This window comes from Poecilia reticulata, linkage group LG21, assembly GCF_000633615.1.
Source record: "Poecilia reticulata strain Guanapo linkage group LG21, Guppy_female_1.0+MT, whole genome shotgun sequence".
Taxonomy (NCBI): domain Eukaryota; kingdom Metazoa; phylum Chordata; class Actinopteri; order Cyprinodontiformes; family Poeciliidae; genus Poecilia; species Poecilia reticulata.
Genome location: NC_024351.1, coordinates 14,657,241 through 14,680,788, shown reverse-complemented (window position 1 = coordinate 14,680,788; position 23,548 = coordinate 14,657,241). Strand labels below are relative to the sequence as shown.

Below are 23,548 nucleotides of genomic sequence, written 5' to 3'. Positions count from 1 at the left end.
CATGGTTTCTGGGCATTATGAAATAATAAAACTGTGGTCCATTAAAAAAAAAAATCTTAATGGTTTGCATGCACAGTTGCACATCAAGTCCACTTCAGATCAGCTATACTGCTTTTATTAGCTATAGTGTTAGCCCCATCCACTGACTTTGTTGGGAAAGGGCGAAAACTAAAATCATAATCTGCACCAGCACATGTTCAGCATGACAATCATTTCAGCATGAAATGGACCAAACAATACAAGAAGAAACGCTCAAAATCAAAAGGAATGTGAATATTTGATCTGGCTTTATTTTGATGCTCACTGATCTCCTTCTGATCTTTGGGGAACTAATTAAACTCCAATACCTCTGAACATTTTGACCAGATGGCAATGCTCCTAATCAAGCATGATGTTTCATGTTGGGATGCAGACAGCAGCAATGTTAGATCTTTTTTTTTTTTTTTTTTTTAGCAAGGTTTCTCTACCAACACTGTTGCATTCTTTAGTAATTCCCTTTTTTTTCCCACATCTGATCATTCACATCCTTCGGTGTTTGATTTCTGTCTCGTTCCTCTAACCAATTTTGTGGCTTTTTTTTCTAATATACACTCCCAGACATGGTCTACATTGGTGAAATGTTATGTAACATTACATTATCACAAACACGGTGAAAGTCTGGTATCCCTACAAGCACTGTGAATCCAGCATCACACAGCCATTTTATGTGATATGCAACTCTTCCTCACTGTGACGGTGAATCTGCTTTCATATCCGCTAACAGGTGTGAAACGTGTTGCCTGATGGGCAATATCACACACACTAATCCAGGCTTGCTGTTGTGGTGTCATCACCTGCCGCAAACACACACTGGCACAAAACCAGTGTGTGTGTATACACATGCGTAATGAGGATTGGCAGTGCTATATAAAGGCTCTTACGGTAATCCACAGCCCACAGAAGGGTTCTAAGAATGAACTGTGAGGTCTCATGCTGGGAAAGTGTGTGTCTGTGTCTGAGACTGGCTGTGATAATTGTGCGGCATGTTACACAACAAATCGCTCCAGTTGTAGCCAGAAAGTTCCAGAAAGTAAAAAACACCCAATGTTGATGCTGAGCTGGTCCAAAGCATAAGCAAACTGCAGCTGCTTGGCTTCCTCAAACCATCAGGTGAGGTCAAGTTCACCAGGACTGTCAAAGAAATGATGCTTACTAATGTAAATTCTTTAGGTGTGACAATCAGGTATCAGGTTATTTTTGTATCTATGCAAAACAAAACTTTTCATTCTTGACATTCAAAATTTTACACATAACCTATATGTAAATTTCTAATAATTGTCCACCTAAATTCTACACTAAACTGGAAAAAAAGGGGCTAACTACTAAAAAACTATCTGAAAATGAAATAAAATAACAGACTTTCTCTGGAACTATCTAGGAAATATTTTGACAGAGACAAATGGAAATCAATTCAAATTGAAAATGTGTTCAATAATTTCACCTCAAGCTCAGTCATAATAAACCTATTAGCTCTGTAAGTCTTCAACATTATTCTTGCAAGGACTCACTAAAGAATATATAAGCAGTTTGTCATTTATAACCAAATCCACAATTAACATGTACATTTTATGAAGCAAATTTTAATCAGAGCAACATTTGCTTCTAAAGTTGGTTAATGCAAATAATGGTGTATCTAATAATCTACAGCAGTGGCAGAATATAATAAGGTTTATATTTTAGATGTGTAATAAATAAACTTTTGGACATGGAAGATATGAAAGGAATATTACTAGGACTAGAGCTGTTTAGCCTTTAGGACAAGCTAATTTATTTCCATTCCAAATGAAAATGCCAGGAGAACAATCCATTGCAGGTAAGATTTTAACTACTTACAGCACTTCACTGAAGAAAATAAATAAATAAATAAATTGAGTTACATCAGTAGCTTCACACATGTAAACAGTCTCTTCAAATGAGATCATAAATTAAAAAGGATTTCAACAGTTATAACTAGTTTGTGAATGTACGTAGGAAATATACTTAAGATGTAACATAAAAACCTGATACTGTAACCAATCTGGTATTTAAGAAAATTAAATTAAGTCAAATCTTACCAATAAAATCAAAAATTTCAATGATTAGATGCTTATGAAAACAAGTCATTTTATTTTGTTTCTCCAACAGATTTAAAAGCTCATTCAGCAGACACGTAAAACGGCAAATAAAAACGTCAACTGAGTCTAACATGACAGCTGGGGCTTTGAAATAAATGTTTTCACAAGAATTTATTTTGTTTTTGGGCCACAGCTAATCCCAGGAAATCACTCTGGACGGACTTTCAACAAGCTAAATGTCATGTAACGTTATTACTTTACATTGATTTCCATTCAGCATTTAAACTGTTAGTCCAACATTAGTCTCCTTCAACAAAGCAAGTGGGCTGAAATTTAATGCATTGTGTCATATTTACTGGACAATTTAGACTATTAAGTGTGCACCACGACTTTGGAGGAAGTCAGATTTGTTGACATTAGTGGTGAATGATGAGTTTTATGTTTTTAGTCCTGTTTGTGGAGACATCATCTCTGGTATTTATAAGAAATATAAACCCTCCCATTACACATCCAAAATACGTTGGTGTAAGAAAATAGATGATTTGTGTAATTCAGTGCAGTGTCTCTCACATCCTAATATGCTCCCCTGATATCTTTTAACCACAGATCTGAATGTGAAACTCCTGCAATACTACTTTGATTATTATATTTTTTGTGATGTTTAAATCACTTGTTAACTGAATATTCAGGAATAGTTACATTAAAGCAGATTTGTATGTGTGTGTGTGTGTGTGTGTGTGTGTGTGCGTGCGTGCGTGCGTGTGTGTGTGTGTGCGTGTGTGTGTGTGTGTGTTTGGATCAAAGCACAACACCATCTGTGAGAGAGTTCTGCCTCTGTCATCACCATGACACACCCTGAAACTCTCAATCAGTTGCCATGGTAGCCACAGTCTCTAGCATGTCCACTCCAAGGGCTGTAGAGCATATCAGAAAACAATAACGCCATTTGACTTCATTCTGCACTGGAAGTAGAATACTATGAATGAGGGTCAGCTAAAGTGGTTTGAGTCTGTGAGTTATTTCAATGCAGTTTTCTGCTTCTTTGAAGCTCTCTTTTATCCCCACAGGGCCCTTTTTTTCCTGTGCTTTGAGATGAGTGTGTTACCCTGGCCAAAAATTGCAATAAAGAGCACAGTGACCTACATTCAAGATTGCTCCGTTGCACTAAAATAGATTTAAAATAAACTAAATGCTTAAAAACACACACACACACACACACACACACACACACACACACACACACACACACACACACACACACNCACACACACACACACACACACACACACACACACAAACCCATAACATTTGTGTTTGGGATGGAGTTAAATCGGACATCATATGCACATATGCAAGAGATGGAGAGTAAAACAGATGTGTAACACAGACAGCTCAATAAACTGTTAAAATGACAAAGTCTGCACTGGAGAACAGCTAAAGAGGGAGAAGAAAATGTAAGAGCACACACAGTGACAGAACAAGGAGGGAGGAAGTGCTGGTCTCTGGTGCCTTCTAGCTTTGGCCTCGCCACCTTTGGCTCCGTAAATAATGCAGAGCAGTCATTGGCTCATTATTAAATTATTCAGCAGGAGAGCGGATCAGAAGATGTAAGGCCCCAGAATGAGGCGATAAACCAGGGGCCGTCTGGTACAGACAGAAACGGAGAGGGACACGGAGATAAGAAGATCATAAGTCATCTGTTCTTAGTGCCACACCACGGTTTTGGTTTGAGTCATGATGGTGACTAACGATGACTTGTCTAAAGGCGGTCCCTGTTCTCAAACCTATATGTGTCAATAAAACCGTGACTGTGATTTTTTTTTCAATTAATCATCTGCTATATTTCTATATTGACCAAACTAACAGGTAAATTGTTTGGACAGCCTCTAACCAGCAGTGGCTGATTGCTGACTATGGACCAAGTTTTTAATTGTTGGTTTCTAAACAGCTAAAATCCGAGTTTCCTCTGTTGTGTGGCACATCGAATCATGCAGCACTCCCCTGCCCTACTCAGGTGACTAAATGATGCTATTACACTTTCCCCAGACAAATCTACATTTGGCTATTTGGAAACGGGTTGAGAAAGCCATAATGTAGAAACAAAAGGAGCACCACCGATAACTTTGATTGAGATAAACTAAAGTTGCTGTATGTCTGTTGCACAACTGACTGAAGGTTTGGCCAGCTGACATAGCTCGATCGCCATAGTATAAAATAAAAAGAGAGAAAAACAAATTCATTAGGAAAGCTTTATTGAAGGATGCTGTTTCTTGATAGGTTCTGTTTCCATAAGCTAAAATTTTAAAAGTTGTAGTTAAAAAAATGAAAGATGGGGAAGATGGAGGTTTCCCCCCCAACCCCATCCTCAAAACGCAATATGCCTGACAGTATGCTAGCTACAGTGGAAAAAGAAAAAAATAGTGTATCTGCTCCTCAGGTTGCTTTTAGTTCGTATGATCATTCACTCACACAGAAATATAAAGATGTATTTAAGAAAATATTGCAATAGTGTTTGAAAGAACACAACATGTAGAAAAGCATTGATATCTTCTGGTATTGCCAACAAACCTTAGCCTGGTGACTATCGATAAGGAAAACCCTCTGTGTTTTTATCTTGGATCTGGGACATGGTTAAACTGGGTCGAGTGTCATTCCCAGATCCAACTTCTGACTTCAGAGGTAAATGGAGCACAGCATGAGCGTCTACCAACACTAGTTCCTGCTTCACTGTCGTCTGCTTCAGTTTATACTGGGAGCCTTGAAATTTGTTAAACTTCTCTTTTGGCAATACTGATAACTGTTACAGTTCTGTTTTTAAGAAAACCTGTTAATTCATGGAACAAAAAAAAAGAAGAAAATCCTTATTTCTTCTCTAAGCATTATGATACTGTCTGTACAAGTCTGTTTTAAAAGTGTGAAGTGATTTGAATTATTGCACACACAAAAAAGTGAATTGCATTGAACTTGTCTGTCTATCTTAAAATAGAACCTGCTTCCACCACGCTGGATCTTGGATGTCCGTCATTCTCACTTCAGACAGGCACAAAGGGTCACCAAAGGGGTCGTTACCATGGCTACATCATTTTCTTATGGCACCACACCCAATTAAGATGAAGGAACCAGAAAATAACTCATCATAATGGCGGTGATGGCATGTGGTCTGGGACTGTGTGAAAGGCGGCGTGGAGCCTATTGGCTGAAAGGAAATGTGAGAAATAGAAAAAGGGGCTTGAGGGGGGGAAAAAAAGAAAAAAGGACTGCACTTACATTCCAGGTGCTTCTTCTTGGGCGCCATCACTTCGTGAGTGGTGGCTTTGCAGACAGCCCGGGCCATATCCGATCCCGTTAGCTGGTACTGCGCAGCGGCAATGCGATCCGTGAGCGTCTGCCCCGACATTTTCCCTCTTCGCTCAATCAACCACCGCAGAAACTAATTTCTCCCCGAGGGATGGCGTGGGGTGAAAAAAAAAAAAATTGCGAGCAATATAACCAATCTTCACCAATTTTCCACTTCTGTTCTCCGAGGTGGGATCCAGTGCTTTCCAGGCCTTTGACCTTCTGTGTGGGCGGAAAAAACACACACACACACACAAATAAAACAGCAGATTAACTATATCTTTGCGCTAAAAATCAGTAGGTCGCGTCGATAAAAACGTGCGCTATGACATTAGACTCACACAAGGTTGTGTATTCCCCACAGCTCGTCCCCCGGTTTTGAGGTTCGACCGCTCAGTTCAGCACCTTGGACAGCTAAAGCCACTCGGTTATGTAACACTCAGCGGGGACTGAAAGCTCGTCTCTCAGCCTGCTGCAGTTATTTAAAAAAAATAAAAAATAATTAGAGCTGCAGAAAGATGCCGTTTAAGCGAGGCCTCTCGGATCGTGCAAAAACACATCCGCGTTTGTAAAAATGCAAAACGTAAATCAGCACCCCATGAGTCGCAGTTCCTCCCGCATCGGTGCATCAGGATAAAAACGCTTTCATATTAGGCGGAGAAGCCCGCACTGCCTGTCGATCTGCTCAGAAACCTCCGCCTCCGGTGCTCCTTACACGAATAGAAAATATGCGCACAGCTCCCGGTGGTGTCGCTAACGCTGCGCAGCGCAAGATGCCACGAACAGGAAAAGGGCGAAGAGGAATTTCGTCTTTTCCCCTCCCACCCTTATCTCGTTTGTTTATTTGATCGGTCAGTCTACCTCTCCATCAAGTCGCTCCTCCCTCAGCGAGGTCATTGATGCGGTTTTGCGGCACACGTTGCAGGCCACAAAGATATTTTAAAGGGGTTTTTACACATCAGCTCTGCTTTAAAACCGTGATACGTTTTGCGCCACACAAGTTCGCACACTTCTTCACATAAATGAAGTACAAATCTAGCCACAAAAATTCTAATGAGTAAGTAAAAGTTTTGTAAAACCTCGTAAAAAATGGGGGCATTTTAGTGAAGCTTCTATTTTGTTAGTTAGTTTTGTTAGTTTTTTAAATATATATTATGGCAAGACGTGTTAGGGTGGTCAATTTCTTTTGACAAGAAATTCAGTTTTTTTTTTTTTTACATCTTTTTTTGAGAACAAGATTAGAATCAAAGTTGTATAACATAAATAGTAACGTTTGTTTGTTCTATGTTTGTAGAACAAACAAACATAGAAGTAAAATAATTGGAAGCAAACAAAAACAGTTAATCATTGAAAACTGGTAGCAAAAAATGTGTGTAAATAACTGTTTACAAACTAACTGTCTGTATATCTGTTAGTCTGTCTATTCCACTTGCCCTCACCAATATGGCAGCCTTCTAAGCGGAAGTGCTGAAGGCGGGATTTCCGGAGATGATCCGTGAACGGCGGCCACGTTGTCACGCTGAGAAGGCGGAACCAGAGGAACCAGGAAGTTTTCCATTGACTACTACACGGTTGTAATGCAGCTCTGAAGACCACAGACAGCGAGTAAGTGAATAAATAACAACTTACTGCGGAAATTTTGATCCCGTCTGGGAACTGTATTTTCTTTTTTACTTACGTTACGAGTTTATCTAAAAACATTACGTTAGTTTACTAGAGAAAAGCTCCTAGTGCAGCATCTGGGTGTGTATATACTTTGCCCTGTCATATAGCTTGAGGGGAGAAGTCACTCTGCTGCTTTCAGGGGCTGTTTTAAGTCATTTTTTTCTCAGTATGCTCCATTCCCACTTCAAATCTTAACTTACAATATTTTATTTGTAAGATTTCATTTTCATGTCAAATACAGCTGATTGAATTAAACCCAGCAGAGAATACCATTTTTTAAATTGTGAATGAATCTTTTATTTATTCGCTTACAAAATAGTTTCCGTTCTGTAAATGGTATGGGTAATTTGGTTTTAGTTAAATTAGACACATCCAAGTTATAATAGTTTTCTCTGTAAGTTACTGAACTAACTTCTTTAATCTGTTTGTTTATAGCTTTTTAGAGATGGCCCATTTTGAAGAAGTCTGCAAGCAGTCTGATCTGCACCCTAAACCAGCAGGGTTGGTTTTGCAGTATGGCACAGCAGGCTTTAGAACCAGTGCCAATAAGTTGGACCACATCATGTTCAGGATGGGTTTGCTGGCCACACTCCGCTCCAAGAAGACCAAAGCCACCATTGGAGTCATGGTGACGGCGTCGCATAACCCAGAGGTCAGCCATTGAATCAGAAATGCTGAAACAAGAGTTCCTAATGTTCTTCTTTACACTACCTTTACGTCTGTACTGTGTTTGTAGGAGGACAATGGTGTGAAGCTTATTGACCCGATGGGAGAGATGTTGACGTCGTCATGGGAAGACTATGCCACCCAGCTGGCCAACACCGAGCAAAACGAGCTACTCAAGACTCTGAAGGATATCATAGAGAAGGAGGCCATTGACATGAGCCAAGAGGCCAACGTATATGTGGGAAAAGATACCAGGTATGATCAAAAAGACTATAGATGAAAACAATTAAATCAATCCACATTTATGTCTATGTGAATGTTATCTCTGACTGTAGGAGGAGCAGTGCTAGTCTTTCCCAGGCAGTGCTGGATGGAGTCAAAGCCCTTGGTGGTCACTGCAAAGGTATCGGTCAGATATCTGTTCCTGCTGTTTTCACATCTTCTTTTTGTTTATTTGCCTTCTCATGCTGTCTGTCTGTCCTGTCAGACTACGGTTTGGTGACCACCCCGCAGCTGCATTACATGGTTTGCTGCCAGAACACGCAGGGGAAATACGGAGAGGCAACAGTGGAGGGATACTACCATAAACTCAGCCAAGCTTTCTCTCAACTCGCCAAGAATGTAAGGATTTTAGACGTGTTCTGGGTGCGTTTCCTACATCCAACGTTGTTTGTAAAACATTTTTATTTTCATTTTCTGCCAGGCGTCTAATCGTACGGACGACCAGAAGCACCTTAGTGTTGATGGCGCTAATGGCATCGGGGCCATAAAGGTACGAGAGATGGAGAGTCACTTGAGAAAACACATGCAGCTTTCCGTCTTTAATGATGGCAGCAGAGGAAAGCTGAACCACCAGTGCGGAGCCGACTTTGTCAAAGTGCAGCAGAAGCTTCCAACAGGTACGGCCTCAGGATGAACACCTTAGAGCAACAGCTAATCTGCACCTTTCCATTGCTCTCTGCACACATATTAAACCTCTTGAACATTTGCAAAACCATTAAGTTAAATGTATTTTTTCTAGATTATAGACCTACAAAGATAAACACATAATTGTATAGTAAAACGTAAAGCATCTGGGTTTCTCAAACCTTTTTAAGATAAAATTGTAGGCATTCCTCATTACCTCGGTGCCACTAAATAAAATCTTATGCAACCAGTTCAAATTGTGATCAACTTTATTATCCCCAAAGATCAATTTGATTTTGTAGCCAACAGATTTAGTAATGTAAAAAAAAAAAAAAAGAAATATAATTGACAGGAATACAAACAGACTTCCATAGACCATCCTCTGGTCAAGTGGGACTAAAAATGCACTTTTCGACCTTCATGTGTTGAAACAAACTGACACTTCACATCGTCCTTAACAACCTGTTAGATTAAACCAGATTATAGTGTAGTTGAGAATCCAAAAATTTAGAGGCACTCCACATATTTGCGCTTCAGCTACTTTGTGTGGGTCAGACATGTACAATTACAAAAACGCATAAGGGCTAACTTTTGTGAGGCATGTGTAATTGCAACACAACAAATACCACATCTCATATGACTGATTTCTTTGTTTGTTTGTTTTTGTTTTAGGCATCAAGATCAACCCTGGAGATCGTTGTTGTTCCTTCGATGGCGATGCCGACCGTATAGTTTATTATTACACCGACTCTCAGGGTGACTTTCACCTCCTTGATGGAGACAAGATAGCTACTCTCATCAGCACCTTTCTGAAAGAACTCCTTAATGAGGTCTGCTCTCAAAATTGTTTGTGTAAAAAAACAACAACAACAAAGCCAAACTCTTGCTAAATACCTTTTCGCACACACAGGCTGGTCTTGATCTGAAGATAGCAGTGGTGCAAACTGCTTATGCAAATGGCAGCTCAACTCACTACCTGGAGAACACCATGAAGGTGACAAAATGACGTTATTCAAAAAATGTATTCAAAGAACGTACACAGAAAATCTAATGATATTAGATTTTTCTAATATCATTTAGGTAATCGTAAAGTGTACTAAGACTGGAGTGAAGCATCTACATCACGCTGCTCAAGAATTTGATATAGGTGTCTACTTTGAGGCAAACGGCCATGGGACAGTAAGTAGAGACACACAGTCAAAGGTTAAATTGTTTTTTTCTCATGACTCTGCAGTTACAGTCTTGTTAGAAAGAATTTGTCCTTTTTGAATTCATTTTATGGTGTCAGGATTTTTATTTTTTAAAGTAGTTTGTGTCGTGTGTCAAAAATGTCCTGGTCAAGATTGGCAAGACAGCTGCTATTGCGTTGGTTTTGGACGGATGCTTTTTCAAATGTATTTTTAATTACATTTTAATTGACACTTTTGAATGAGAATATAGCTTACCTTTTCTCACAGAACTTTAAAATATATATTTTTTGATGTTTGGACCTGAAATGTGTTTCTGTTGTGATCAGGTGTTGTTCAGTGATGGAGCTGAAGAGAAAATCCAGCAACTCGCCAGTGACACCAACACCAATGATGAGAGGAAAAAAGCCGCTTTCCTGCTGCAGAATACCATCAACATCATCAACCAGGTGCACATACACCACTATACTGAACTGCGATCAAAAAGCATAGCTAAGACAGAGGATGTCATTTGTAACGCAAGTGTTTTCTTTAGACTGTCGGAGATGCCATTTCTGACATGTTGCTGATTGAAGCCATACTGGCCATTAAAGGGATGAGTGTTCAGCACTGGGACGCCATCTACAGCGACCTGCCGAACAGGCAGCTTAAAGTTAAGGTATACAAACAGAGCATCATGTACTGTCGTTATGCTCCTCAAACGTTTTCACAGTTTGGGGGCCTGTTATGTATTTCAAGTGGGTTTATCACGGTAGATCAGCGTAAAGTAGCACATAAATCTTTCATACATCTTAAAATGAGTTTTATTATTAAATATAACCTGTGTAAAAACAAAAAAAAAAGAAGTAATTTTTCAACATGAAGTAGGCTGACTCATCTGTCTGAAAATGGCTACGAAGCCATTTCGAATGATTTTTGGACTACAATAAATCACAGCAAGAGACATTATCCACTAATGGAGAAAACACGGAACAGACCTACAACAGCGTTACTCCAGAAGGTCGCAGAAGAGTGTGATGGCGCGAACCTGGATGGAACCATGAGTTCTGCTCTCTGTCAGAAAGTACTGAAGCAAAATGTTTGTTAATAAGTTTGCAACCTTCCACTTATGCTCACATCTCTGATAAGAAAACTAAATGTATCTTTTGGATTGGCCTAGTCGAAGTCCAGACTTAAATTCAGTTCTGATTCCAACCTTGAAAAGGCAGTCCATCCTCAGGTTACCTTTATCTGATATCAAGTTATATTTTCTCTCACTTATAACTTTCCTCACTTTCTGTTATCCTGTGTTGTACTCTGTTTTTCATTTTTATTTTCTGTAAGGTCTCCGACCGCAGAGTGATAGACACCACCGACGCAGAGAGGCGGGCCGTGACCCCAGCAGGGCTGCAGGAGGCCATCGACGACTTGGTGAAGAAGTATGAGAAGGCCCGCTCCTTTGTGAGGCCCTCTGGTACCGAGGATGTGGTGAGAGTTTATGCAGAGGCAGACACCCAGGTTAGAAACGCCCACTTATGTATGTATTTTTTTTTTCTTCGTGTCATTGCAGGGAACTGGAGCATTCTGAATAATCTGGTGATGTTTTTCTGTTTTAGGAAAGCGCGGATGCTCTGGCTCATGAAGTCAGCCTTGCAGTGTACGGCCTGGCAGGGGGAGTCGGCGATGAACCCAAACCTTTGCATTAGAGGCAAACTCACACACTGTCGCCAAATCAACATTTTGAAGTTAAATCTCGGTTGATTATCACTTTCTAAACCAGATAAATACATCTCTTTCCCAGGGTGGTGCTATTATGTCGTACTGTTTAACTGCACTTTCTACTCTTTCTTCATAACTGTTAAAATAATTATGCACAGCATGGAAAGTATCATGTACTGAGGTAGATATCAAGGTTGCACTACATTGTATATATGGACAGCATGGTTAACCCATCAATTGTTTCAACTTATTTCTGAGGCTTAAACATGTTTGAATCAGGTGTCAAAACAAATAGAAAGTTTACACGTCACTTGAAATTCCACAGTTTTTCATAATAAATTAGAAATAATAAAGAAATGCTTTTGTTTGCTGTTTATTTTGTTATCGTCAAAGACAGGTTGAGGAATCATTAGCAGACTAAATAAGCAGAGAAGTGAGCGTAGTCCTAAGCGGACGTAAAAGCACCTGGAGTCAGTGAGTTATTAAAAAGGTCAGATTTCATACAAAAGCGTGGTTTCTTCCTCCTTGTGAAGGACGGCGCAGATTTCCAGGATTTTCAGAGTGTAATGAAAGCGTGGGGAACATAATTTTGCAACACATCACACATCCAGACTTTTATTCTTCATCTGTGTCCTCAGCAGCTCCAGAAATAGAGATGGTGCACTGCTGTGTGTCGCTCACATAGGTGTCCTCGTCTGTTTTAACTGTCCTGGGTAAGAAAGAAGAAGTTTTTTTCATTAATTGGTCTATACTCACTGAAGGCCAAAGTCACAGTCTACCTGATGAGGAGAGTCTTCCTCTCAGACTTCTCAGTTGCCTGCGGGTTCCCGTCACCCGGGTTGTCTATAGAAACGGCAGCTGGAGGTGTTTTGGCGTTGAATGCGCATTCGGGGCCTTCAAGTTTCAAAGACTCTGTAACGGGGGTGAGTGATGATAAACGGTCAGAGGGCCTGTTTGTGAGAGGCAGGTGGTCAGTCAGAGGCAGCTTCCCAACAATGGTGCTCAGACGGTTGTCTTCTCCCTCAATCAGCTTTCTGTGAAACAAACAGTGCAATCCTATTAGGAACAGTGATGCGCTCCTGATGTGATGGCTGTCCAGTTTATTCCCTTCTGAGACTGAGCTGTGTGTTAAAGCTTTGTTCACCTGTAGGTGGCGATCTCGATCTCCATTGTCATTTTGGCATTTAGGAGGTCCTGATATTCCCTCATCAGCAGAGCAGTCTTCTGCTTGGAGAGCTTCAGATCCTGTTTAAATGCCTCAATACGCTCCTGTTGACATAGAGAGAGAGCTGGACTTGTGCCTTTATACGAACGTGATATTTTACCCCAAACATCTCAACTTCGATGTCTGACAAGTTTTTTTTTATCTAATAATACATTTTGTCCTGTAATAATTTCATTAAAACTCAGAAATTGTTTAATTCCCAATCAGTTGTGCAATTGTATTTGAGTTTCAACACTTAAGATATCATTAGTCATTTACCTCCAACTCTTGCTCTAGCTTCTTCTGCTTCTCCTTGGCATCACGGTTATGCGTCTCCAAATACTCATTCCTTGCCCTTAGTGACTCCAAGTCTCGCTCCTTGCTCAGAATCTTAACATGCGCAGAGATAAGTGTGCAGCATTTGAGTTCAACCAGTGTTTACAAACCAGTCACACTTCAAAATCAGTACAAGAATTCAAGGCCTGACACTGTCGACTATTTTTTTTTTAAGTTACGATAATTTTTCAGCACATTTGACATAAACAGAGGGTACAACAATGACAAGTAGGTTGCGTATTCCTTGTGTTTTTGAGAACTCCTGATATCACCTGTCGGAATAAGAGGTTAACTTGACTAAGCTGATACGAACTTGGAGAAAAAGCTGTTCTTGTTTGTGGAAGATCAAATTCGAGGTGTCTATGAGTGTTTATGTAAGATAAAGTAATCATACTCACATCCTTTCTATAAGCAGCAATTTCCTCTCTCAGACTCCGAACACTTTGAGCGTGCTTGGATGACGCATCGCTCATGTCCTGAAACATTGATCTATACCAAGCATCCATTTCCTGGTCAAAAACAAAGAACCAGTGCTTGGATTAAACTTGCGCTGTTGTTTTTATCCATACACGTGGCACAAAAATGGCACACACACACACAAAAAAAGAGGATTTTGCTGTTGCATACTACCTGCAGATTCTTAGCAGCAATGCTGTCATATTCAAACTGAATTTGTGTGAGAGCAGAGGAAAGATCTGGGAGGTCGAAGTTTAAGTCCATCTTTGAGGCAGCTGAATAGATCTGCTGCATCAGCTCATCGACTTCCTTTCAATCGATCAGGAACACAAAAATAAACCACGGTTTAGTCCAGATTTCTTCTATAGCAATGGTTTAGTTAAGGTGCCTTCTCCTATGAAATTGGTTACAGTCTTGAACAATGATGCAAAATGTCTTCAGCAGCTTTTCATAAGTGCTTACCGTACATGCAAAATGTGCATAACATTTCCACAGAGAATGAATATAATATAAGGAAAAATTATTTTGGTGAAGAATTTTTTTTTGTCAACAAGTTGGCAAAAAAAAACCCCACTTGGCTTACCTATTTACTACGAAAGTTATAAAAAAATTTTATGTACCATTGCAGAAAATGTTTCAAACTTAACTTTAATCAGAGTTCATGGCCGTGTTTACAGCCATACTCACTTTATGAATAAAATAAGTCTTAATTTATGTATACCCATCATCTTCCGTGAACCGTTACACCATGAATAACAATATAAAAGGTATTCTAAGCGCTTCTCACTCCTACATGCATTGTTTGTTACCTCCTTCTGAACTCTCTGCAGGAAGGTCAGCTCAGCCTCCAGGTTCTCCAGCTGCTTTTCCAGTTTAATTCTAGCTGAAGTGGCTTTGTCCACATCCTGGCATGAACAGACATGTGTGGTTTGGAAGGTTGAGTGAAACTAAGCACATTTCTATTCTAAGAACATAATTAAACAGTTAATAGTCCTTTCTTCGTTTATTACCGGACGCAGAGTCTCAATGTGATGCTCTGTCTGCTTCCTGGCTTCCAGAGCCTCATCATATTTAGACTTCAGCACTTCCAGCTGACAGGACAGTGCCTCCTTCAATGGCAAAGACGAATCCTGGAAAGGTTTGTTACTGTTGAAATTATTGTTTAAGCTAAATTTGCGACAAGCAGCTGAATTAAAAGAATGAAAACAAAGCTGGGAAGTAAAAATACCGTAATAAGTTTAGATGCAGCGTTTTTCGTACCCTTTTCTCCTTCAGTTGCTCAGCTTCCCTGTTCAGTTCCTTTAGCTGTGATGCATATAGCTGCCTGAGACCGGCTGTTCTCTCAAAAGCACTTTTCAAGGCCTCAATCTCGGCTTCCAGCAGCTTGTTCTTGGACTCCAGTGTTCTAACCTGAAGCAGAAGACAAACACCTACTTAGAAATGTTTTTTTCTCAATTAAATCAAAATGCATAACTAAGACATGTGATACAAAGCAAGAGAACATATGAATGCGATTTTTCTCAGTAAGGATAGATTTCCTCTTGCCTTTTCAATGTAAGATGCCAGGCGATCATTGAGCACCACCATCTCCTGCCTCTCATTGGTGCGAGTCAGCTTGAATGCCCGGTTCTGTGCTGCAGTCGCATCCAGATCCAAATTCGCTCCGTGGCCAGAAGTCACATCCAAGCACAGCGTGCCCATACTAGCACTGCTGCGAGTGGAAACGCTAAATGGGTTGGAGTTCCTTCCCAGGCACTTGATTTACTATACATATGTCTAACAAAATGCTTTACTGTATGTGTTTCTCATTCGTCGTGAGAGTACCTCTCCATCTGTCTGTCTGGTATCCTACTTTAACCGAATGTGATGTTAATATTTTATTTTTATATGGGGTATGCATGCCTTGTGGCAACAAATGATAAGGGATGACCCACCTGGTCAGACGAGGCTTGTTGGTGAGGACTCTGCAGCCTGGTCCTTTCCACCCTACATTCCTGTTGAAGCTGGCTGACCTGTGGCGGGTCTCCTTTCGGGTGGGAGATGGGCTGGACACCCGAATTTGACTTTCAGATGTGCTCTCAAAGCAGCGACGGTACGAGGACATCCTCTCTGGGCTGTGGCTCATGATGATGGATGAAACTTTAACTGAAGACTGAAAAATGGTCACACTCCTCTTCTGAGCCTGAAGTGAAGGGCTCTTTATACTCTTCATGGTCCTTACCTCACCGCTACAGAAGAATGTTGAACCCCTCCCAACACATGATTGGGTCTTCTTACAAATATCTATCAAGTTCACGTCAAATAATTCATGCAGCCTATAGCCTGTTGACAGAAAAGAACTGTCAGGAAGATGCATTATCCTGATGACCACCTTGTAAAACTTAAAGTATTTTATGCTGAAATTTGAATCAAAAAGATGTTTACTGTATGAAATTTAAGGTAAAGGATTAAACATCAGATTTTAGCTTTTATATATAACTTGTTCAAGACAGGCATAGCTTGTTTGAATTTGACTTCAAGTGTTCACAGTGAGACTAAAGCACATGTTGTGTGTTTCTACACAATGAGGATACTTTAAAATAGTTTCACAACATCTTACTTGCTTTTAAATAACCCAATAATCAAAAAAGGAGTTTAATTTCTTTCTTTTTTTTATCATGACTATGTAACACACATACACACACACTTACTTTATTGCAAATGTATGCATATTTATTTGTCAATGTGAGTTTTATTTTTTATATTTATTCAATTTAAAGGATGAAACACACTTTAGTTTAAGAATTTCAAAGTTACACTAAAAGAGACGGAACCAAATAAAATTAAGCGGTACCCGGAATGTATTTGATGTTACTCCCGCTGTAGCTAGCAGAACTACTTTCATTGCTGTATGCGTTCTTTTGTGAGGGAACATTATCGATAAAAATATATTTCCCTTTACATAAACGTCTTGGACATGGCGGGAAACTTCTGGCAGAGTTCTCATTAGTAAGTTTTCAGAAATTTCCGACATGTTACTTCTTTATTTTGTTTATGTGTGGCTTTGTTGTGAGGCCTATAGCTGTCTTCGCGGCTAATCTAAGGGGCTAGTTTCTCAAAACTAATGATACTGAAAAATATCTTCTTTAAATAAAAACACGGAGAGAATAAATTCAAGCTTCAAATGAAACGGACATTTCTATTTTTGTTATTGAAGTTTGCACTTCTTTTATTGTGCAGTGTGTGAGCTTGGTTTGTGTACGTTTATTAAAATATTTTGTTATTTTGTATTTTTCTCCTCAAAAGTCTGCAGTGGGTTCTGGATAAACAGGATCTGATGAAAGAGCGCCAGAAGGACCTGAAGTTCCTCACAGAAGAGGAGTATTGGAAGCTGCAGATCTTTTTCGCCAACGGTATTTAGAAATAAATTAAATTGTAACCTTACTATTGTGTCAACAGTAGCACCAAATGCTTTGGTTGATATTTTTAACAGGTTTTAGCAATTCAAATGATCACGTTTAGCTGTAGACGAGGCTTGTTTGTTTCTGTTTGCAACATATTTGGTATCCTGTGTGTTTCAGTGATCCAGGCTCTGGGTGAGCACCTGAAGCTCAGACAGCAGGTCATTGCTACTGCCACAGTGTACTTCAAACGCTTCTATGCCAGGTAAGCTGCTTATAGTTCACTGCTGAAGAGTCCGGTAAGATTTTATTTCTGCTAACTTCTGATCTTGGGAAAGAAAGCTGGTTTAAAAGACGTTCAAGAAAGACTCTTAGGTTCATTCGAAAATGTTGTGATGGGACAATGAGACTTCACTTTTTTCCCTAATTCGTTTTTTTTTTTTTATTTTGCGCATCATGAATTAAGATGTTTTGCTGCTGTCGCATGTTTTCCCCTCGTGATCTGTGCAGCATACCCTTCAATTGTAGGGTTTTAGAAAAGCATGCAATTGCAACATATTGGTCAATGTTAGGATGTTAGTCTTTTTCTCATTTGTCATCTGGATGCTTCAATTCATCTCTGGAACTGTTATCATCTAGTGTCAGTTTTGGAATCCATTGCAGTAAGACTTTATAGGCTAGATGATGATCATGGTAGCCTTAAGTAAAATAACATATTTATTTAGATAAAACAACACGATGTAATCAATTTCAAGTGCATCATATCAGGATGTAAACTGTAATTAACTTCTATGCACTCTGTTGTATTTCGCATTTCAGCTCTAGTCTAAGCTCAGTCTTTGCTCCATGTGCCCTCCATCTCTTTGCTGTTATGTTTTACCTGCTGCTGTTGTTTTTCCAGGTATTCTCTTAAAAGTATAGACCCTGTGCTCATGGCTCCTACCTGTGTTTTCCTGGCCTCTAAAGTTGAGGTAAGAACATTTCAAGGCAAAAGTGTTGGCGCCCTAATTTCACCACCTCAGGTTGTTGGGTAAAACTTTTTGTTTAGTTTTTTGCTCTTTTTATGCATTGTTATATTTGCCTTCTTCTTCTTCCTCGTTGCAATTTGTGTTATAAATTGTGTTTGCCTGAACCTAACATTCATATTTATCTTCCTCCAGGAATTTGGAGTTGTGTCCAACACCAGGCTGATTTCTGCTGCGACGTCCGTGTGTACGTGAACGCGCTAAGTGAAAATTGAGAGTGCAGTTTCACAGTGTTGTTCTTCTTTCTGTTAATATTCACTTTTCCTTACACAGTGAAAACGAGATTCTCCTACGCCTTTCCAAAGGAGTTTCCCTACAGAATGAATCATGTAAGTAAACTTTTTACTTTTTTAAATTTTATCTTACCACTTTGAGGTATTGTGAGTCAGTGGTAGCTGATAAGTGTTTTTAAGCCCATAATTGCATTTCCACCTTAAGCTTGAAAGTAGACAATGTTTTCCCCTGGAAACATAGTCATAACCAAAATCTCCTAAATCAACCCCATAAACTAGCCAAATGCCAGACGATGACCCAAACTATTCATACTGCTGCTTCCTGTGTGGTTATTTATGTACCACCTTTTCAGCTTAGCAGGAATCCCTTACACTGTGTCACGCTGTCGCTACTGTATTGTCCGTCAGTATGCGAGATTCCACAGCTAATGTTGGCACTCTTGTGGTAAAAACTCATTATGTTTGCTGCTCGTGCGTAGGTCCACTCGCCACTCTTTAGCCAGCATTAAGCTACCAGAACGTCATCAGCACCGTGTTGACAAACTGCTGCCTCAGCTATAAATTACAGTGGGCCACGGTGAAGCAACAAAAGGAGGGAGCGGTTCACACAACGCAGAATGAGTTAACAAAGACCTGCGACACGCAAACATATTTTTTCTTGTCTACATTGCAGACATAGTAAAAGAGAGTGATGGTGTCTAGGACTTGTTTGGAGGTTCAGACCAACAGTCCTTGTGTTTACAAGGTCACTGTCCCTGGAAATAATGTAATGAAATTCTTAAAGAAGATAGGAATACTAAAATCTGCAAAAGCACATCAAAGTAGTGAACTTTAATGCAACATATACAGAGTCCAAACAAAACTAAATTATTTTGTGGCTAATTTAGTCCGAATTTTTCAGACATGCGTTAGCCTTTGGTAATAACCAATCCATAGATTAATTGCATAATAAATTAAAATCAACTAATTAATTTTCATTCTATTTTTTGAAGGACAATATTGTTTAGAGAGGCATCATAATTCATTTCATTTATGGTTTCAGATGTGAAACCATAAATAGTTATTTTATTTCAGTTTCATTCATTGTTTTTGGTTATGTTTTGTTTTGGATGTTTGAAAAATCTTCCAGTTTTTGTTTTAAGAGCTCTTTACTAAATTAAAATGTATTGGCCTTTGAGAGGGGGAACTCGATCAATGTACCATTTGAAAATAGTCTCAAAACAACAATATTAACGTCTGTCACAATTGTTACAGGGACAATTTATTGCCCAGTAAGATTTGTTATTGTGACGGCGCTGGACATGTTGGACGTGGTCCCTTTAAACCATTCAAACCTGGTTTGTGTCTTTCCAGATATTGGAGTGTGAGTTCTACCTTTTGGAGTTGATGGTAAGTAAATTATTCAACTGTCTGTTCTTGATGAGATTACAATGACTTTTTAAATCACATTCTATCGCATTACTACCGTCACAATAACGCCTCTCGACCAGCTTTGCACATTCAGCAGTTCAGAAAATTCCATTTTGTGAGTAAATCAGCTGCTTCCCCATTTTCCTTATTGTTCCCTACATGACATGTGGTGTATTCATTGACTTTGAGTGGCTAAATGCAGCTAAATGTTACATAAAAGTGCATGGTACTATTAAATTAGTAGTTGTAACGTGACAAAAATGCAGAGGTTTAAGGGGTACAAATGCTTTTGCAGGGGACTTTAAATGATCATTTGATTGTTGCTGTGTTTCAGGACTGCTGCCTGATTGTGTACCACCCTTATAGACCGTTGCTGCAGTACGTGCAGGACATGGGACAGGAGGACATGCTGCTGCCTCTGGCCTGGTAGGATTATGTGTCGTTTGTCTCGCACCTATTAAATCACGTTGCTTTGGGCGTCGTCACTCAGTGTCTTCTCTGTCGTGTCTTTCCCAGGCGAATAGTGAATGATACTTACAGGACAGATCTGTGCCTGCTCTACCCTCCCTTCATGATCGCCCTGGGTAACAGTCGTTCCCTCTCGCTTTTTTTTTTGTCCACCTCCGTAATCTGGTTACAGACTCGAAATAAGTTTTATCGGATCTGACTTAATCAGTTTTTGTCCCCCTGCAGCCTGTCTTCATGTTGCCTGCGTTGTGCAGCAAAAAGATGCCAGGCAGTGGTTTGCTGAGCTATCAGTGGACATGGACAAAGTAAGACTGATGTTAGTGGGAGTGGGCATTTGTGTTATAAATGTTGTAATGTGAGCCTCAAATGAAATACAGATTTAGTTGGGATTTAGCAAGAAATAAAAGGCTAAACAATCCTTCAATTGAGGATATTGAAGGATTGGTAAAATAGTGCCACTTGTTTTTATTTATTTATTTTTTGTTTTAAGATCCTGGAGATCATCCGTGTCATCCTGAAGCTCTATGACCAGTGGAAAAATTTTGATGATAGGAAAGAGATAGCTGCTGTGCTAAACAAGATGCCCAAACCCAAACCACCTCCAAACAGGTATGACTGAATTTGTTTTGAATGTAGGATAAAATACATTGTTTTTCAATGATTTTAGATGGAAATAAAAAAACATATAAGCAATATTTAAATTGGCTGTTTCTTACTGTTTCCTTTGTGCAGTGAGAGTGATCAGAGCTCCAATGGGAACCAAAGCAACTCCTACAGCCAGTCTTAGCGTCTTGTCTGCGTTTCCACGTGAACCCGTGATGTTAAACTTTGGGAGGGGTTGAAAGGTTTCAAACAAACTTTGCACAATCATACAGAGACCGATCATCATAAATTTAGGTGTGTCTCAGCTTCTCTGATTGTTATGGATTTGTGGACTGACCAGGGAGTGATTGAGAAGTCTCCAGTGAGCAGCAAACCTTCTCCATTAGGCCAACCACTCTGATATGAATAAGGCAGAACAGTGGAGCAGGAAGCTGACACGGGGGAGCAGATGTGATCGCTCTGTAAAAACTCATCATTGTGATGATCCTGACACCCTTGAACCACCCTGAGGAGTCATTCCACGCGGAGCTCCGTGGGATTGGAGAAAAACCTGATCACAAGTGCTGTGGTTTGTCTGTGTGGAAAGCAGGCTGGGTGGGGTTTCATTCCTCAGGGACCTCTGCTCTCTGAATGCATTTTTATTGAGATAATTCCGCTCTCAAGACGTGAGACTCCTAATTTCTAAAAGGTCTTCAGCCTGATCTAACTGTACGGAAAGTGGAAGGCTCACTTTTAAAGTGGAAAGTAGTTCTGTGAAAGCAATTTACTGTTTCCTCCCGATCCCTTCTCTTTTGTAAATAGCTTTACAATTTTGAATTGTTTTGCTTTCTTTAAAAGAAGTTTTGACTTTGACTTTGTGCGAAAGTTCAGCTGTTTTAGTGGATATATTTGTTGGAATTTTCATTGGTGTTTGGCCTGTGTTATGAAACTTTTAAAATCATTTCTTGACAACAGTTTGGAGTAAATGCTAACCTAAACTAGCTCTATGAGTCATTTACTTTCTATCTGCCCTCTGCCGGCTTATAAAACACCTAACTGCTGTGACATGTCTGCATTTACCTGCAGATGTCTGTCAATGTGATTCAACGGAAGGTGTTTTTGAGTGGGCATTATTAAAAGCACACACATTCAGGTAACATGTGAAATATGTCTATAGTATTAATAAATTACTTGCTTTCATCTTTGTTTTGCTTTCTCTGGCAAAGTTGGAAAATGTAATGCTGACGATACAAATTGTTTATTTTTTGTTTGTTTGTTTGAGGCTGTAGTGAGACCCCTCGTGGTGAAGCTGGGGGATACGTAACACTCATTGTCAAAACAGTTAAAAACTTAAAAGAAAAGATGCGAACAATGTTTTAACAGTATTGCGTTAAGTTTTAAGTTAAAAGTCTATTTTTCGTGTAAACGTGCTTCTAATTGTCTTGACCTTTGGTACAGTCGATTCTAGTGACATAACTCGGAGCCCAAAGCCTGGAGAAGATAGCGGAAGTTGTAGCACAAAGTACATCATGTCTCCTTCAAAATTAGAGCTTTAACTCATTCTTGGGAATTTGCAATAGTTGACACAAAGTCTCCAAAGGTTGTTTGGATCTTATAAAAGTGTGCTCTTGAAAAAATAAATTGAGTGAAGTGAAACAAATCTGAGGAAAACTTAAAACTAAAATGAATAATTTTCACAGAATATGCAGATGCATCTCAGATTGTCACTGTTCAGTTTTTTTTTTGCTCATTCTTTTTTGCTTTTTTAAAATCAGTATTTTGTTTTTGTTGTAAATCCACATTTTTATGAGTAGATCTTTTTGTCTCCGTTTTTACTGGTAAAAGTATTTACTGCTGTTTTAGCTGCTGCATAATGTCTTATTTTATTTGCCACAGTGTCACTAAGTAAAATTTGGTCCTCCCCCATGATTACTGTGAATTAAATTATAATAATAGAACATTTTATAAAATGTTACTTTTCTATTGCTGTTCAGCTTGTATGTTTAGAGTCGTTATTCTGCTGGAAGACAGAGGATGAAAAAGTCTCAGGCCTTTTTCATCCTCTAAAGACTGAAAGTAAGATTTTGGAAAATGTGGAAAATGCGTCAGGAAAGTTGCAAGGTTATATGAAACTCAGCATTTTGAGATAAATCAACGTTTATTTTGAAAACATACAACCGGAAATCGCCGGTCAGCTGGTCCACCTTGACAAGAACGTGGAGAAGAAGAGGGGGGTCAAATCAGAGAGCTCAGGACGGGCTCCAGAGTATGTCCTCCCCGGTAGCTGGAGGATAAACCCCGGACGGGATGCTTGTGTCCCCCCGGCTCTTCCGGCTGTTCTGCCCCCGCCTCGGTCGGGACCCATGAAGCCCCCGCCGATGCAGACCCGACCTGCCAAAGCGAGGCGGAAAGCTGCGGGGGACACCGAGCATGTACTGGCGCGTCGTCGGCTTCGCCTGGACGGGGTCGTGTGTGGTTGATCTCGGCCGGAACCGGAGCTTCGATGAGCAGCTCTCGCTTTACGGGTACATCGTCGCCCACCCTCTGCAGGACCACGGCGGGATGATGTCGGCGCTGGGCTCGGACTCGTGGTGGAGGAAGACCCTGTATGTGACCGGAGGCGCTCTGCTGGCCGCTGCTGCCTATCTGCTGCACGAACTGCTGACCATCAGGTAGAAAACACCACACGGAGACGGTCAGAGGAGAAGCATCAAAACCTCCGCAGGCCTCTGTTGGATAAAAGCAAAGCACTGTGTGAATTGTGATCATCTTAGATATCTGATATCTGCTGCATCCTCCCTTTAGGGTTTGATGTTACTTAATCTAGTCTGATTGGGCGGGGTGAGGACGCAGACGGGCAGAAAATAAGGAATCGTGAGGGGTGGGTTATGATGTAACGGAAC

At 40.0% G+C, this 23,548-nt stretch overlaps 5 protein-coding genes across 17 annotated transcripts in view; 3 read left to right on the top strand and 2 right to left on the bottom strand.

The window, feature by feature from the left end:
- The window catches only part of LOC103457710 (clathrin coat assembly protein AP180), a 29,074-nt gene extending 22,850 nt beyond the window's left edge, over positions 1-6,224 (bottom strand). For 4 of the 13 annotated variants that reach the window (XR_001776102.1, XM_017302217.1, XM_008398062.2 and 1 more), the window contains exons 1-2: positions 5,771-6,218; positions 5,361-5,651 (exon numbers count right to left, since the gene is read on the bottom strand). Coding sequence is in view for 11 of the 13 variants with exons in the window: in XM_017302217.1 (XP_017157706.1) it covers positions 5,361-5,490 (130 nt within the window). In the remaining 2 variants the exon portion in view is untranslated. Of the gene's footprint in view, positions 1-5,360; positions 5,652-5,770 lie in introns of all 13 variants that reach the window. The other 9 variants (XM_017302220.1, XM_017302219.1, XM_017302223.1 and 6 more) reach the window with 5 other exon arrangements.
- Positions 6,225-6,928: 704 nt separating this feature from the next.
- On the top strand, positions 6,929-11,900 carry pgm3 (phosphoglucomutase 3). Its single transcript, XM_008398043.2, has 13 exons — positions 6,929-7,034; positions 7,530-7,746; positions 7,831-8,015; positions 8,096-8,163; positions 8,248-8,381; positions 8,464-8,659; positions 9,339-9,496; positions 9,577-9,660; positions 9,747-9,845; positions 10,183-10,302; positions 10,389-10,511; positions 11,177-11,350; positions 11,449-11,900. The coding sequence occupies exons 2-13, from the start codon at positions 7,540-7,542 to the stop codon at positions 11,536-11,538; spliced, it is 1,638 nt and encodes a 545-aa protein (XP_008396265.1). The 5' UTR covers positions 6,929-7,034; positions 7,530-7,539; the 3' UTR covers positions 11,539-11,900.
- A 93-nt stretch (positions 11,901-11,993) lies between these two features.
- On the bottom strand, positions 11,994-15,700 carry ngs (notochord granular surface). The gene is made up of 11 exons (XM_008398044.1): positions 15,482-15,700; positions 15,093-15,258; positions 14,808-14,957; positions 14,558-14,677; positions 14,357-14,452; positions 13,722-13,856; positions 13,490-13,600; positions 13,035-13,145; positions 12,696-12,820; positions 12,331-12,585; positions 11,994-12,260 (listed from the first exon to the last, which is right to left on the bottom strand). The coding sequence occupies exons 1-11, from the start codon at positions 15,670-15,672 to the stop codon at positions 12,167-12,169; spliced, it is 1,554 nt and encodes a 517-aa protein (XP_008396266.1). The 5' UTR covers positions 15,673-15,700; the 3' UTR covers positions 11,994-12,166.
- Positions 15,701-16,389: 689 nt separating this feature from the next.
- On the top strand, positions 16,390-22,567 carry ccnc (cyclin C). Its single transcript, XM_017302283.1, has 12 exons — positions 16,390-16,535; positions 16,833-16,939; positions 17,108-17,192; positions 17,829-17,898; positions 18,088-18,139; positions 18,226-18,281; positions 19,539-19,574; positions 19,930-20,021; positions 20,112-20,179; positions 20,289-20,368; positions 20,554-20,672; positions 20,796-22,567. Exons 1-12 carry the CDS (start codon positions 16,504-16,506, stop codon positions 20,848-20,850), a joined length of 852 nt encoding a protein of 283 aa, XP_017157772.1. The 5' UTR covers positions 16,390-16,503; the 3' UTR covers positions 20,851-22,567.
- Positions 22,568-22,786: 219 nt separating this feature from the next.
- faxca (failed axon connections homolog, metaxin like GST domain containing a) overlaps positions 22,787-23,548 on the top strand; it is a 10,143-nt gene continuing 9,381 nt past the window's right edge. Inside the window, exon 1 of the mRNA XM_008398040.2 lies at positions 22,787-23,317. Coding sequence (XP_008396262.1) covers positions 23,076-23,317 — 242 coding nt within the window. The 5' untranslated portion in view covers positions 22,787-23,075. The remainder of the gene's footprint in view (positions 23,318-23,548) is intronic.

Excerpts from the sequence above, each read along its gene's own strand:
- pgm3 (XM_008398043.2), top strand. The coding sequence starts at position 7,540 with ATGGCCCATTTTGAAGAAGTCTGCAAGCAGTCTGATCTGCACCCTAAA. Across the intron at positions 8,382-8,463 it reads TCTCTCAACTCGCCAAGAAT|GCGTCTAATCGTACGGACGA; the intron begins GTAAGGATTTTA and ends ATTTTCTGCCAG. Across the intron at positions 9,661-9,746 it reads ACCTGGAGAACACCATGAAG|GTAATCGTAAAGTGTACTAA; the intron begins GTGACAAAATGA and ends AATATCATTTAG.
- ngs (XM_008398044.1), bottom strand. The coding sequence starts at position 15,672 with ATGAGCCACAGCCCAGAGAGGATGTCCTCGTACCGTCGCTGCTTTGAG. Across the intron at positions 13,857-14,356 it reads TGCAGAGAGTTCAGAAGGAG|GAAGTCGATGAGCTGATGCA; the intron begins GTAACAAACAAT and ends ATCGATTGAAAG. Across the intron at positions 12,586-12,695 it reads ATCGAGATCGCCACCTACAG|AAAGCTGATTGAGGGAGAAG; the intron begins GTGAACAAAGCT and ends TTTGTTTCACAG.
- ccnc (XM_017302283.1), top strand. The coding sequence starts at position 16,504 with ATGGCGGGAAACTTCTGGCAGAGTTCTCATTA. Across the intron at positions 17,193-17,828 it reads TTCAAACGCTTCTATGCCAG|GTATTCTCTTAAAAGTATAG; the intron begins GTAAGCTGCTTA and ends TTGTTTTTCCAG. Across the intron at positions 20,673-20,795 it reads CCCAAACCACCTCCAAACAG|TGAGAGTGATCAGAGCTCCA; the intron begins GTATGACTGAAT and ends TCCTTTGTGCAG.